A 14,759-nucleotide genomic window follows, 5' to 3' on the forward strand; every position below is an offset into this window, starting at 1 on the left:
AAAAGCCCTGCAGTTAAGGTATGTGTTGGGTAATTTCTCAAGGAGAGGCAGCTCAGTAGGAAGAAACTCTGGGCCAGGAGTCCAAGGACATGGCCTCTCATCCAGGCCTTGCTACCTAATGCAGTATGTGACTTTGATCACGGCTCTTCGCCTCTCTGAACCTCAGTCTTCACAAAAGTAAATAGGGATGAGAGTGCCTGACCTGTGCACCCAAGAAAGTAGTTGTGAGAATCAAGTAAGGTAATAGGCATGAATCTTCTGTAACTCATCGCTGAAGGTGGTATTGCAATAGAAGGAAAGAATCAGATCTGTGTTCCAGTTCTTTAATAAGCAACTTCTGTGAACCTTTCTCATTGTCTATAGGGTGGAGCATGTAAAACTGACAATTTTCAGGGAAAAGCTTGAGGCTATGATGGTGACTGCTAATTTACCCTGTGATTTAAGCAAATAACCACCTCTCTGCATCTCAGGTTCTTCATCTGTAAAATAGGGAAAATAATACCTCCTTCATTTTCTCCATTTGGAAAAATGAGAATAATGGTTGCCCTAGTTTCTTTCCCTATAAAGTAGAGGTGGTAATACCAGCCAGTCTACTCTCAGCAGCGGAATAAGTGGGTTGCTTTACTGATTTGCTTACAATACACACTTGACATATTTCACAGGTTTTGGAGGTTCCAGATAAACAGGTGTATTAAACTGCTCCATGGAGGTAAGCTGTAGATTGACATCAAACATTATTTATTCGATAAATACTTATAGAGTGCTTATTAATACTTTGTGACATTCCACAGGTAAACAATACAGTGTCTGCTCTCATGGAGCTTACAGTCTAGTGAGGGAGATATATATTAATGAAATAATTACACTAAAGATTGTTTATAAAAGGCATGACTTTTAAGTAAATGTAGTGTGAGTATTCTTTCGACTCCAGTACGTAGCTGTGCTCTGAGTGACATTCGTCTTCCTGTAGTCGTTCCAGAGGCTGCTAAGGAAGAGACATCTGATTCTGATATTCTAGGTAGTGGCTTCCTAGAATCGGGGCGAGACGTTCCTCTCCTTCCCATCCCCCAGTTCTCAGTTTTGGTTAACATAATTCAATTTTTTTCACTTTTTATTTATTTTTAAAAATTTTTATTTTTCACTGTGCTGGGTCTTCGCTGCTGCATGGGCTTTTCTCTAGTGAGGCATGGGCTCTAGGGCACGTGGGCTTCAGTAGTTTCAGCACATAGACTCAGTTCCAGCATGCGGACTCAGTAGCTGCGGCTCCCAGGCTCTGGCGCACAGGCTTGATAATTGTGGTGCACAGGCTTAGAGGCGTGTGGGATCTTCCTGGGTCAGAGATTGAACCCATGTCTCCTTCGCTGGCAGGTGTATTCTTTCACCACTGAGCCACCAGGGAAGCCCCCAAAATTTTTTGGCCATGCTGTGAGACATTTGGGATTTTAGTTCCCCTACCAGGGATCACAGAGAAGGCACTGGTGGCCCACTCCAGTACTCTTGTCTGGGAAATCCCATGGACGGAGGAACCTGGTAGGCTGCAGTCCATGGTGTCGCGAAGAGTCGGACACGACTGAGCGGCTTCACTTTCACTTTTTACTTTCATGCATTGGAGAAGAAAATGGCAACCCACACCAGTGTTCTTGCCTGGAGAATCCCAGGAGCGGGAACCTGGTGGGCTGCCGTCTATGGGGTTGCACAGAGTCGGACACAACTGACGTGACTTAGCAGCAGCAACCAGGGATCAAACCCATACCCCCTGCTGTGGAAGCACGGAGTCTTAACCACTGGACAGCCAAGAAAGTCTCTATTTTTTTTTCCCCTACTTTTATCTTTGTCATTTTAATTTGGTCAAAATCAAGATGGTTTGATGGGGAGAACTCTTGTCCCAGTGCCAAGCCTCACCATCTGCTATAGCAGCTCTATGGAAGGACACATTATCCAAGAACCAGTGGAGACGGAAAGTAGTCAGACCCCCATAAAGGTCTGTTGGTCTTGGACCGCCCACCCTCCACCTGGGATGATGGTGTGAGGCACGTGCTCTGGAAATGTCACAGCAAAAGCAGGAGAACCAAAGTGCTCACTCATCTCCCCTGGGGTGTTTTCTAAAAGAACCCTGAAGTAGAATTTGGACACTCTTCATTACTGAGAAAATGAGATCTTTTCTTTTTTTTTTAATTAGTTGGAGGGAAAATGAGATCTTTTCGGTAACATCCACAGCCTTTTCCTGGTCCTGAGAAATTTCTGGCTATCGCCCCACAACCCCTTTCAGCATCTTAAAAACCAAAGTCAAAACCTGTTTTTCTCCCATGCTGATTATTTTTCCAATCCCTTGAGCTAGTTTTATAACCTTCTATTGCTCTCTTCTTGGCTGGCTTTAAAACGCCCTACAGATGACTCTTCTGATAAATTCCTGCCAGGCAAGGAGTTTACTGTTACTTTCCAGCACTATCAGCAACCCCATCTCACATTCACTGTGGCAGGTGAAGGGTCGTTTGACGCTGACCGTCCTAGGATGCTACCAGGAGGCCCTTTAGTCTCTGCTGACCCAGCATTCATGCATAGCACACATGGGGGATGAGTTGAGAAGGGGATTGAGAGGTAGCTTCTCATTCCAAGTCTCAGACTTAAAAAAAAAAAAACCAAAAAAAGGAAAAGCCTTTAAGAACTAGGGGCACCCAGGATTTCATTTTTCTCTCTCTCTTTGCTTGATGTTTAGATCACAAATTTAAACATGAGGGATTGTTTCTTCTTTTATCTTCACTTCTCTACGTAGCCCTATTCTGTTCGGATGGCTTAACCCAGGAGAAAAAAGGCCTGTTTGAGTCATAATGTGCCGCCTTTGCGTTTCAATCTAGCTGTGGCCCTAGGCTCTCCAGTTGGGTATTTCAGTCTCCCGGCTGCTGGTAGTCTCCTTCTGGCCCCTCCCCTCCCTTGTTACTCATCTCAAGGAGCAGTTCTTTAGCTTGAAAAGGGGCAGCATATTCTACATCCCCAAAGAATGAAATATTACTGCTTTCAGGATGGGAATATTCTCTTTCCCTATGACTAAAATAACCTGGATGCACAGTCTGGAATTAAAAATTGAATTTTGGTTTAGAAGTGAAAGTTTTCAGGACTGGAATGAGGCTGAGCTGTGATTGAGATCTAAAAGTCCGTTTTCTAAATTTGAGCATAAAATCCTATGGTCTGCATCTCAGTCAGCCCAGAACTGGTTCCAGACCACTAAAGAGAGATGGTAGGAATTCAGAACAGTCAAATCCAACTGGCCTCTAGTACTCCAGCTCTGCATTTTGACTTGGATCCATTTAGTGTCTACTTCTTCCCCCCAGGCCCTCATTGGTGCAGCGGGGTGGGGCATGAAGAGGAAGAGGGAGCTTTCAAAGCACCTGACCCTTGGACCTTGACCCCTGGAATCATAAGATAGGAGAGCTTGGGACAAAGGAGAGCTTGGGAAGAAACGTCCCAGGAGCTGCCCCCACACTCCTGTTCCTCCCCTGCCCCAACACACGTCCCAGCGACCAACATTCAGTCCCTGGGGCCAGCCTCACCTGTCGAGAGCAGGCCAGCCCCTTATACACAGAACCGACATGGATTAGTGGAAAGAACCCTTGGATTAAGCATCAGGAGACTGACTTCTAGATCCAATTTTACCCATCAGTAGCTGTGGAATTTGGAGAAAGCCACTTAACCCCTCTGTGTCTTAGTCTCTTGGTTTGTGAAATAGGAACACCTGTCCTTTCTCCTCCTGAATTCAGTGAAGTTGTTGGAGAGGCACATGAAACAATGGAGGGGAATGACCTTTGGAAGAATGTAGAGCTAAGGCTTTGCACATATTGCGTCCAGACAAACCACTTCTAAACTACAAGAGCTGGTTTTTAGGGTTATTTCATGCTCTTCACCAAGGGTGGGGCTATTGTGTCTGGGGTAGAGACCAGCCTCCAGGAGTGCTGTCCATACTTGTGGGTCTTGGAAACCCCCAGACACAGGGTATGACCACAGTCTGTCCAAATGTATTACCCTTCAGCTCATTTTTAAAGCTTTCTAACTGCACATTTTATAGCTCTTCCTTTTCCAGCCAGCCTTAAGTCACCACCCTCGTTAGTCTACGTTTGGCCCAGTCGGAGCGCCCTTGGAAGTTCAATTTGCACCACCATTTACTACTGTGTAGACTTAGGCAATGCACCTTCCTCTGTAAAATGGGAGAAATGATGTCTGACTCCATCGGCTTGTCCTGACGCTTACATGACACATGTAAAATACCTGACAAGTTCCTGATCTCCATGACCATTGTCTGCTGCTCTTTCCCCTGCTAAGGAGAATTATTGCTAGACATACCTGCATACCTGGAGGGGATTTGTGCACCCCAAAGGCATTTTACCTCAGATCAAAGGTGAGAGCACCTCCACCATGCTGCGGCCTGCCAACCGTGCTGACTTCCTTTTCTCCCCACTACTCTCGGTACTTTTCACAGGGAACATCATCGGCTCTGGAATCTTCGTTTCACCCAAAGGTGTGCTAGAGAATGCCGGCTCTGTGGGCGTGGCTCTCATCATCTGGATTGTGACAGGCCTCATCACAGCTGTGGGAGCCTTGTGCTATGCTGAGCTCGGGGTCACCATCCCTAAATCTGGAGGTGACTACTCCTATGTCAAGGACATCTTTGGAGGCCTGGCTGGGTAAGCGAATACTGGGGGGACTAAGTGGTCTGGGAAGCCAAGGCCAGGGCTGTCTAGTGTGCTGAGGAGGGTGCGAACTTGGGGTTCCTCCATGTCACGGTTGCCAGCTCAGCCTGTGTCCCCTTGATCCCCCTCAGAGTGGCAGAAGAACCAGGCTGTAATTTTAATCTCTGTTTAGGGTTTTTGTTTGTTCTGCTTTGCTGCACTTCGTGGCTTGCGGGATCTCAGTTCCCAGGCCAGGGATTGAACCTGGGCCCTTGGCAGTGAAAGTGTGGAGTCCTAACCACTGAACCACCAGGGAATTCCCTTAATCTCTGTTGACCTTAGAGAGCAAGATTCTATGAGTGAGAACAAGTAGAACTAAATGACAACTCTGATTGGAGATGCCCAGGGAAAGCACATCACGAAAACAAAGCCCTTTTATCCTGAAAAATAAGTGAGTGGTGTCTCTGATTTTCTCAGCCCCTACAGCCCAGATACTGAAGAGCTCAGTTCTAACCAAGGAGCCCAAGGGTATGGGGACACTTCCCCTTCAAACTTCACTCAGTATACCCTCTTGACACTCATGTAACTGGCCACACTCTTAGCGTGCCCTGACTGTGAAGATTCTGGGGTTGCAGATTTTCTTTTCCACCAGTGGCTTCTGGGGGCCAGGGTGGTAGAGAAGAGATGATGAAACGACGAAAGGAGCAGAAGGAGAGAAGGAACGCTAAGACGTGGGTCGGAACTAGTTGAAATAGTACTTCATTGTTAAACCAGTTCACTGTCAGCTCAGAGAGCTAGGTGTCTCGTTCAGGCGAGGGCTGGTCTCCTCAGCATTCCAGAAAACAACAAGGAAATGCATCCCTTTAGCCCACCTGCCTCTCTTAACCCTGCTCAATGACTTGCCCAGACTTCCCCTGATGGCTTCTTAATCCCTGCCATGCCTGGCGGTGGGGGCGGGGGTCTTAATTCCTATCTTGGCTCAAGTTCCATCTGGCTCCCCCGCAGGTTCCTGAGGCTGTGGATCGCAGTGCTGGTGATCTACCCCACCAACCAGGCTGTCATCGCCCTCACCTTTTCCAACTACGTGCTGCAACCGCTCTTCCCCACCTGCTTCCCCCCAGAGTCTGGCCTTCGCCTCCTCGCTGCCCTCTGCTTATGTAAGTACCATCTGGGCCTCGCTCAGGACAGTGCCTTCCTCATGATCTGGTTCTCCCTTCTCTGCCTCTTTCTTTCCTCTCCTTTTAGTTATTTATTTTTTTCCCTCTCCTCCTTTCATTTATATACTTATTTATTTTCCTCTGCTCCTTTTATTTTTACGCCTTGTTACTTTTCAATTTCCAACACGCCTGCTGTGGACAAATGGATTCCACATATAATTGTGCTATGTTAAGCCACTTCAGTCGTGCCTGACTTTTTACAAGTCCCACCAGGCTCCTCTGTCCATGTGATTCTCCAGGCAAGAATACTGGAGCGGGTGGCCATGCCCTCCTCCAGGGGATCTTCCCAACCCAGGGGTCAAACCTGTGTTTCTTATGTCTCCTGCATTGGCAGGCGGGTTCTTTACCACTGGCACCACCTGGGAAGCCCTCCATATATGATTATCTGGTTTTTAAAAAAAGAAGAAACTTAAGTAGCTGTTCAGAAGAAGTGTAATTTTCACTGGCAGGGTTTACTTGTATATGAAGCACTTACATGTGTATTATCTGATCCAAGCCTCACAACAAATCCATAAGGTAAGCTGGGCCAGTGTTACATTTTCCTTGAGCAGAAAAGGAAGTGGAGCCAGGAAAGTGAATTAGCCAACAGTGTTCCTTCCCTTTACAGCACACGCACCACGCTGGAGGCTCCCTGCCACTCGTGGGAAGACTTTTCTGGCCTCTCCACCTCTGCCTCCACCTGCCAGCTCACATCTTAAACCTCTCTGTAAGGAGAGTGTAAAGGTGTGAGTTGGGAGAAAACAAATGCTGCACCCATGGTCTCCATCTTTCATGAATTTTCTAAGTAGGTAGAAAAGTCATATAGGCAGATTCCATGATTGGAATTCAATTGCAGCAAAAAATCTGAGAAGGGGAAAAGGTCGCTATGAGCTGCAGTAGGTTAGAGAGGCTATTTTGTTTTTCTGGCTGTGCTACGCAGTATGCAGAACTTTGCCGACCAGGGATTGAATTTATGACCCCTCCATTGGAAGCGCAGAGTCTTAACCACTGAACCACCAGGGAAGTTTCTTACAGAGGTTTTATAGAAGCTTGGCAATCTGCATTTCTAGAAGTCTCAACACTTAATCTCTGGTCATCAGGGATCTCAATGGATTGGGATATATCTTTTAACCAAAAAAACCCTAATTTCTAAAGTAAATATTTGGACTATTTCAGAGGTTCCTCTTCTAGAATCAGCTTTGTCCCTGTTTTCCCATACCTTCCAACACACGTCACTCAGCTAAGGGCATTGACCATCCTGGTCACACTCTTTCCCAGGTCTTGATACTATCTTCTGTCCTGCTGATGGGGAGGGAGAGGAGGGGTCACTCACCCACCCTGGAGCTGGGGTGGGACCTGAGTGGTGGTCTTCTTGGCAGGTGTGCCCTCTTTGGCTGTGGTGTTCAGCCATGGAATAGACTCCACATCTAGGCAAGTGGTATTGTGAGGTCAACATACTTGTTTGGAGCATATTCCTTGTGCTCGTGAATTTGGGGGCAGAGGGATGTGGGATCCCAAACCATGCTGCCCGAGCCTGCATCTCCACACCACTTTCTAAGTGCAGCCAGTGCCTGACCAGGTCACCAGCTGCCTCCTGTGAGATGGGGGTGCAATCGTGCGTGTGCTATAGGTCGCTGTGGCAAGGCTTGCCTGAGACAAGAGTGTTCTTACCAGGTGTGGGGCACCTCGTGGTCCTGTTTAGTCACTGAGGATAGTCACAAGCATAGTCATTTGGTCCTTGCTTGCTGGCTGGATCTGGAGCTGTGGGAGGTAAGAGGAGGGGGAAGGGAGTGTGGGAATGCGGGAAGAGTAGCTGTTTCTGCCATCAGACAGGTTAGTGGGGGTGGGAAGGGGGACCACAGAGTGCTGACCACTGCTGTGTCAGCGTCTTGTACACACAGACATGGCTTCTTTTTCCTGCTGATACTGCTGAAGTGTCTCAGACTAGAGGCCACCCTTACCCTTCATCTAGAAGTCAAGAACCCTGAGACTGTTCAGTCTGTTCCCCCGGAGAGAACCTGGGCTGCAGAATAGAGTTCCTCAGGCAACCAGACCCCATTGCTTTCTTTGCATTCCCCAAACTCACTAAGGCTAGGTGGGTCACTCCTTGCACAAAGACACTCTAGAGTTTTGGAAAAGATGGGGTGAGAAATGATGGAAGGAATGACCAGATGTGGGTAAAGAGGTGGAAAGAATCTGCTGTAACTGCCTTGCCTGCTCAGAGCCTGGAGGGAGTGATGGGGGAGGAGAGGGAGAGAGAAGAAACTGCAGATTTGGCTCAAGCTTATGCAACTGCAACTGCCACTTTGAGTTACTCTATTATTTAGGTCAAAGCTGATTATTCACTGCTAAGTCAGCAGAATATCCCTAGCCACCAGGCAGTAAAAAAAGAAAGTCTTTTATATTTTAATTAAATGAAAATCCTTTCTCCCTTCTCCAGAGCAAGCATATCAGTGGGAGGAGGGAGTTAACAACGGGAATGGGAGGGATTAAAACTTGGTTTTGGTACCTTCCTTTTGTGATTTGCTTGATTATTTCTCTCTCTTGTCTTCCTTGCTTCCCTCTTTTCTTCGTTTCTTATTTTATAAGTAAATGACCATATTCTCGAAGTAAAAGAGTCAGTATGCAAAGAGAGCTGACCAGGAAGGTCTCCTCTTGTCTTTACCCCTCTTCCTCTGCCCAAAAGCCCTGGTAACAGTGGACAGGTATCCTTATAATTCTAAGTAAAATGCATCTCTCCACACTCACATGTGAGTGTACAGACATACACTTTGGCAGGTTACTTCTGCAACTTATGTTTTTCTTCGTTTAGCCACATTCGGTGGCTAATACCTGAGTCCCTAGTTATAAACAAAGTGGTCCCAGTGACACAGAAGGAATGTGAGGTGTTCGAAAGTACCTCATTTGTACATCCTCCTCCCTAACTGTGGTTTTTCCTTCAGGATTTGTTTGTCCCCACTATCTTGGGGACTGGGCCACCTTTCACTCAGGCAGCTCCTGACCTCCTTCCTCTCTTGGGGCTGGGGTTACATGCAGCGTCTGAATTGGAATCTTTTCTTCTCAATCAAGTCCCCCTCTTCCTGAATGCCTTGTACAAAAGAAGCTCCTTCTTTTTCCTCGAGGAGAGAAGTGTACCTTGCATGCATTTCACAAGCAAAAACAAACAAGCAAAAAAACTTCTTATCTTGTTTTCTGTCTGTCTACTGTGATTCCTAAGAAGCTAGTTTTCCAGGGCTTCAGATTTCTCATCCTTCTTTCTTGAGTGATTTGAAAGGTTAAGGCCTTTTCTCTGTAGGTATTACTTTTACCCCTCAGTTGCTTTGCGATTTCTCCTCAGAAAGTTTCCAGATGCTTTGATAGATACTTGTGTGTGTTGTTTTGAAAATCTCTTGCAAATTAATCCCTTGACATGAGAAGATTCAGCAGTCCTTCCTAACTTCTAAATCCCTTATTCTCAGTTCATTTTCCTTTGAGGTTTCATATTCTCCAGCCCTAAACGTCTTATCCCCAAGCACTATATACATCACCTCTGTTAACTGGCCAGGGTTGCCTTCTTGCCCTTCTCTGGTCCCCAAAGGTTATGAGTGTCTTTTATCAACCTTGGGAGTGTTGGGAAGGTAGAAATTTTCCTCTACCCTTCCAGGTTCTTCTGGCTAGTCTAAGAATTAAATTGACATGCGTGCTGCATACTAATTCACTTCAGTTGTGTCCGACTCTGCGACTCCAAGAACTGTAGCCCTCCAGGCTCCTCTGTCCATGGGATTCTCCAATCAAGAATACTGGAGTGGATTGCCATGCCCTCCTCCAGGGGATCTTCCTGATCCAGGGATCAAACCCACGTCTCTTACATCTCCTGCATTAGCAGGCGGGTTCTTTACCATTAGTGTCACCTGGGAAGCCCAAATTGACATGAGACAGATTAAAAAGAAAAAATCAAACAAAAGTTTACTAACATGTATACTTAGACCCAGAAAAATTGAGTATACGCCCAAATGACCAAAACCCTCACCTTAAATACCATCTGCAGCTAAAGACAAGAGAATGCTGGTACGGAAGTTTAGGACTTCAAAGGGAGGAAAGTAATTGACATGAAAATGAAAAGTAAATGTTTGCTGGGGGTTGTGGAGACAACAGGACAGAAAGTGGACTATAATCTCTAATCTCCCCCTCGCCCAGCCTGTATTTTACAGGATCTCTGGTGATAGCATTGTTCCAGGAACTGTCCTCTATCTAAATTATTTTTAAGCAGTTGGGGGGAAGGGCAGAATTTCTTCCTGGGTCTTGTGGGCCTTGATCATTTTGCAGCTTGAACTAATCTGCATGCCAGAGACATTTTAGGGCGGCACATCTTGGTCCCCTGCAGTCTTGCCTTTGAAACTTTCTCTAGAATTTTCACAGTCCAAAGTTGATAGACTGCTTGATATCTCATTGAACCAATCTCTTAATCCTAACAATAGGTAGGTTCAGTTACTAATTTCAGGAGGCGGCAATATAGGTGGGCACTGAAAGTTAGGCCTATAGAGTATAAGCAAACAGGTATTTAATAAGAGGCATTTCTATGGAGACAAAGAAAAAAAAGAGATTGATGGTTGGAGCAGATTATAAACCCAGTGTCTGAGTCCTGAGAGTCACCAGCTGAGACTCTAGATGTTAGGCTCTAAGCATCTTTTGCAGGTTGAAATGTCTCCGGTGATGTCATCTGGAATTCAGGTAAACTTCCTGAATGACTTTCAAAGCAACAGATACAAAGATTATCTAAATGTGAGCTCTCTTAAGTGTATATCAGGTTGTTCAGTTCCAGTTCATAATCTTCAAGAAAACAACAGCTTTAGTTCTCAGTGATTTCAAGTCAGAAACGAGAGAAAAATTGAAAACCTTACTTGGGGAGTTGTAGCCAAATATTTGAGGAAACTAGAAGAATTCAGGATCTAGTCCAGTTTACAGGTAGAAAAACAAAACCTCAAAAGTGATTAACAGAATTAGATTCTAATGTCCATAAGTATGTATTATAGTTTCTATTGAACATAGTTTTTTTCTCTAAAATCACCTTCATCTTTACCAACGATAGCCAACCAAATTAAGACTAATTTGTTTATAAAATAAATTTAGTCTTATTAAACTTTGCCTGATTATTTACATAAGTCCAGGCTTTTTAAAATATGTTTTGCTGGAACTTGTTCATAAGGAATCACCAGATTGAACTTTTAATTGCCTCTCAGGACCAGGAAGCCACACTGAACATGACATTAGATTCACCTGTAATACCTATGAATTTGGGTGAATTTTTCTCTCCTTGAGCTTCCTAAAATTATTCCAAGGTTCTTGCACCTGCCAGGAAGGAATCTTCCTTACTCACCAGGTAAAGCTGATGGGAACCCTGAAGTCAAGGTACCAGCTTGTCTTTCAAAGAGCTTTATGGCTCCATGAAGTCAAGCTTAGTTCTTTAAAGCTGTCTGGTCATATCTAATTCTATGCGTTTCTCTCTCAAATGTGACAATCCGTCAAAGTAATGTAACCAATGTTTCTAATTGTATCATGTTATAGGGAGAACAGATTCTTATTGAACTTATACAGTTAGCTATACTGCCATGAAAATAAGACTACTCATTAACTTTGCACATATTGGAGACATCAGATAGGGAGGAAAAAAAAGATGACTCTTTCATCTTTGTTAAGCAATTGTAAACTGTTATAACAGTGTTTATTTTTTTTTGGACTGGCAAACTCATGAATGCATACCATAATTTCTAAAAACATATATTACCTCATAATATAATGCTTTTTTTCAATGTGGTACAAGGCATGTTTTTAATAAACACAAACTTCTTTAGTTTTTCTGTAATAAGACAGAAGATTTAGACTTATTTAACAGTTAATGTTTCAGTATTTTATCTTACTTGGAAGTGATAAAGACATTCAATGAAGCCCCATCATTTAACTTAGCAAAATTCCAAAGTTTTAAATTACTAAAAGATTTGGAGAAACTTTTTTTTTTGTTATCCTAGCGCAAGGGCCATGCTCATTTTCTCTGTATTATTCCAGCTTTAGTATATGTGCTGCCAAAGCAAGCACTTGAGAGACTATTTTTAAGTAGGCATACCAGAAAACATAATGATCATTGAAGAGTTTATCTAAAAACTCTTGTCCTATTTACATTTATTTAATTTAGCTGTTCCAACAATTAATGTTTAAATTACTCATAAAAACTTGATGAGACATTAGACAAAGTCAGTCATCTCAAGTTATTTTTCTTGCTGACCAATTTTGTAACAGAGGTAACATGATCATGTTTGATCTTTAGTAACTTAGGTACAATGAAAGATTATTCTTAATTTTAATAATTCTAAAGACATGTCTGTATTAATTAAATCAACAAACATAAACTAGCTTTAATACTGAGTATTTTTCCATGTCACATGAAGCTGAAATTCGTCTGGGCTAGTTTCTATTATATTTCTGAGAACTTAAATAAGCACCTGATTTCTTTAAGTCAGTTAAATAGAGCTTGTTTACAAATTAATTTTGGCAGTACCACTTGGAGGTAGGAGATGCCACACATCTATAACATATGTGTATAGACATATGTGCACACATGTGTGCTAAGTAGCATCAGTCATATCTGATTCTTTGTGACCCTATGGACTGTAGCCTACCAGGCTCCTCTGTCCATGAGATTCTCCAGGCAAGAATACTGGAGTGGGTTGCCATGCCCTCCTCCAGGGGATCTTCCTGACCCAGGAACCCCTGACTCCTGCATGGCAGGCAGATTTTTTACCACTGAGACACTGGGGAAGCCCCATATAGACATATACAAATAGACAGACACAGAGACAGCATAGTCCCAATCTAAAATTTCAGCCATGAATTGGGTATAATAATACAAAACCCACCTAATTGGACTTCTGGCAGATGGAACAAATCATGTTCATGTGGATTTCCAAGAAAAGAAGAAACTGCAAATCCATCAGTTAATCATCATATTGAGCTCCTATCTTGAGTGACATTATTTATACAGAATCTTGGAAGATATTAAAGGTTAATAAAAAGATGGAATTACAGCGAATTACAATATAGTGTGATGACAAAGGTGTGTACCACACAGAGAAAGCTGCTTCAAAGTTGGTAGACGGGTGGCGGTTCTTCAAAGTTGGTAGACAGGTGGCGGGGAAGCCTTCCAGGTTGAGCTAAGTCTAGGAGGGTAAACGGACGGTCTCCATCTGGACAAACAATAGGATAGCGAGTAGAGGGAAGACCGTAGTCAAGACTTGGAGTTGAGAAACAAATAACTCCTTGGAGAAAAATGAGTACTTTGTACAGGTAGAGCCTAGGAGAGAGACAGGAAATAAGGCAGAAGAGGTGCGTATGAGCCAGATTTTAATGTGTATGACCCAGATCTTAAAGGACCTTAGGTATCACGCAGAGAAGAGCAGACTACATCCAAGGAACCACTGAAGGATTTTGTGCAGAGGAGTAACATGATTAGATTCACATTTGAGTGAAGAAAAGAGCATGACACTTGAGGCAGGGAGACAAGTTAGCAGGCTAAGCATTTTTCCAGGCCAATTAGGTGGTGGCCCAAAATAAAAACAAAGTCACAAGATGACAAAAACAAGGAAGAGTTAGAAGTAGAGTCAGCAGGCCATGTGACTGATTGACTGCTAAGAGGGAGAAATATAGTTTATCTACAAATCAAAATTAAATGTTTCAAATGAAATATGTTTCTACTTAACTGTCTCCAGCATTTGTGATGAGCAGTTTACAATGTATTCTATTTCTGCCTTCCACATCCTCGCCAAATCCCTGAGATGCTGAATGGGTCTTTGGTTGGAAGTTTTCCTTCAGGGCGTTAATCCACCCAGGATGTTGCTCAAAAGTCTTCTCTGGAACAGAAGGGGATTGAGACCTTGGGGCAGCCTTATATAAATGAGAATCACAATCCTTTGTTCATTTAGCAAACATTTATCAAGGGCCATGATGTGCCTGATACTGTTCTTGGCCCTGAGAATTGGGGTATGAGATAGCTTGAATTTTTCAGGCCTGGGCTGGAAAAGTAATGAGTTTTTAGAACTCATTTTATTTATTTATTTTCAGTTTGACTGCTCTGGGTCTTGGTTGTGGCATATGAACTCTTCATTGTGGCCTGAGGGCTTTCTCTAGTTGTGGTGCACCAGAGCTTCTCATTGCAGTACGCAAACTTCTCTTGTTGCAGACCATGGGCTGTAGAGCACACAGGCTTCAATAGTTGCGGTGTACTTGTTTTCCAGTTGTAGCCTGAGCTCTCAGGCTCGATAGCTCCACAGTGTGAGACCTTAGTTCCTCGACCAGGGATTGAACCTGTGTCCCTTGCACTGGAGGGCAGATTCTTAACCAATGGGCCAGGAGGGATGTTTTGTAATGTTGTTGTTATTCAGTTGCTGAGTCATGTCCAGCTCTTTTTGACCATGTGGACTGCAGCACACCAGACTCCCCTGTCCTTCACTATTTCCTGGAGTTTGCTCGAATTCTTGTCCAGTGAGTCAGTGATGCTAGATAACTATCTCATCCTCTGCCTCCCCCTTCTCCTTTTGCCTTCAATCTTTCCCAGCATCAGGATCTTTTCCAATGAGTCAGCGCTTCACATCCGGTGGCTAAAGCTTCAGCTTCAGCATCAGTCCTTCCAATGAATATTCAGGGTTGATTTCCTTTAGGAGTGACTGGTTTGATCTTGCAGTCCAAGGGATTCTCAAGAGTCTTCTCCAGCACCACAATTCTAAGTGCTCATATTTCTTTACCGTCCAACTGTCACGTTTATATATGACTACTGGAAAAACTGTAGCTTTGACTATATGGACCTTTGTCAGCAAAGTGATATTTTTGCTTTTTAATATGCTATCTAAGTTTGTCATAGCTTTCCTTCCAAGGA

The 14,759-nt window shown here is 44.0% G+C and overlaps 1 protein-coding gene and 1 non-coding gene across 3 annotated transcripts in view; one reads left to right on the forward strand and one right to left on the reverse strand.

Moving 5' to 3' along the window:
- SLC7A8 (solute carrier family 7 member 8) overlaps window positions 1-14,759 on the forward strand; it is a 52,570-nt gene that overhangs the window by 10,318 nt on the left and 27,493 nt on the right. For both annotated transcript variants that reach the window (XM_065940217.1, XM_065940218.1), the window contains 2 exons: window positions 4,472-4,676; window positions 5,667-5,818. In XM_065940217.1, coding sequence (XP_065796289.1) covers window positions 4,472-4,676; window positions 5,667-5,818 — 357 coding nt within the window. The remainder of the gene's footprint in view (window positions 1-4,471; window positions 4,677-5,666; window positions 5,819-14,759) is intronic.
- LOC136172743 (U6 spliceosomal RNA) lies at window positions 11,827-11,929 on the reverse strand. Its single transcript, XR_010664091.1, has one exon. It is a non-coding gene; the product is annotated as a U6 spliceosomal RNA (small nuclear RNA).

This window comes from Muntiacus reevesi, chromosome 7, assembly GCF_963930625.1.
Source record: "Muntiacus reevesi chromosome 7, mMunRee1.1, whole genome shotgun sequence".
NCBI classification, from domain to species: Eukaryota; Metazoa; Chordata; class Mammalia; order Artiodactyla; family Cervidae; genus Muntiacus; species Muntiacus reevesi.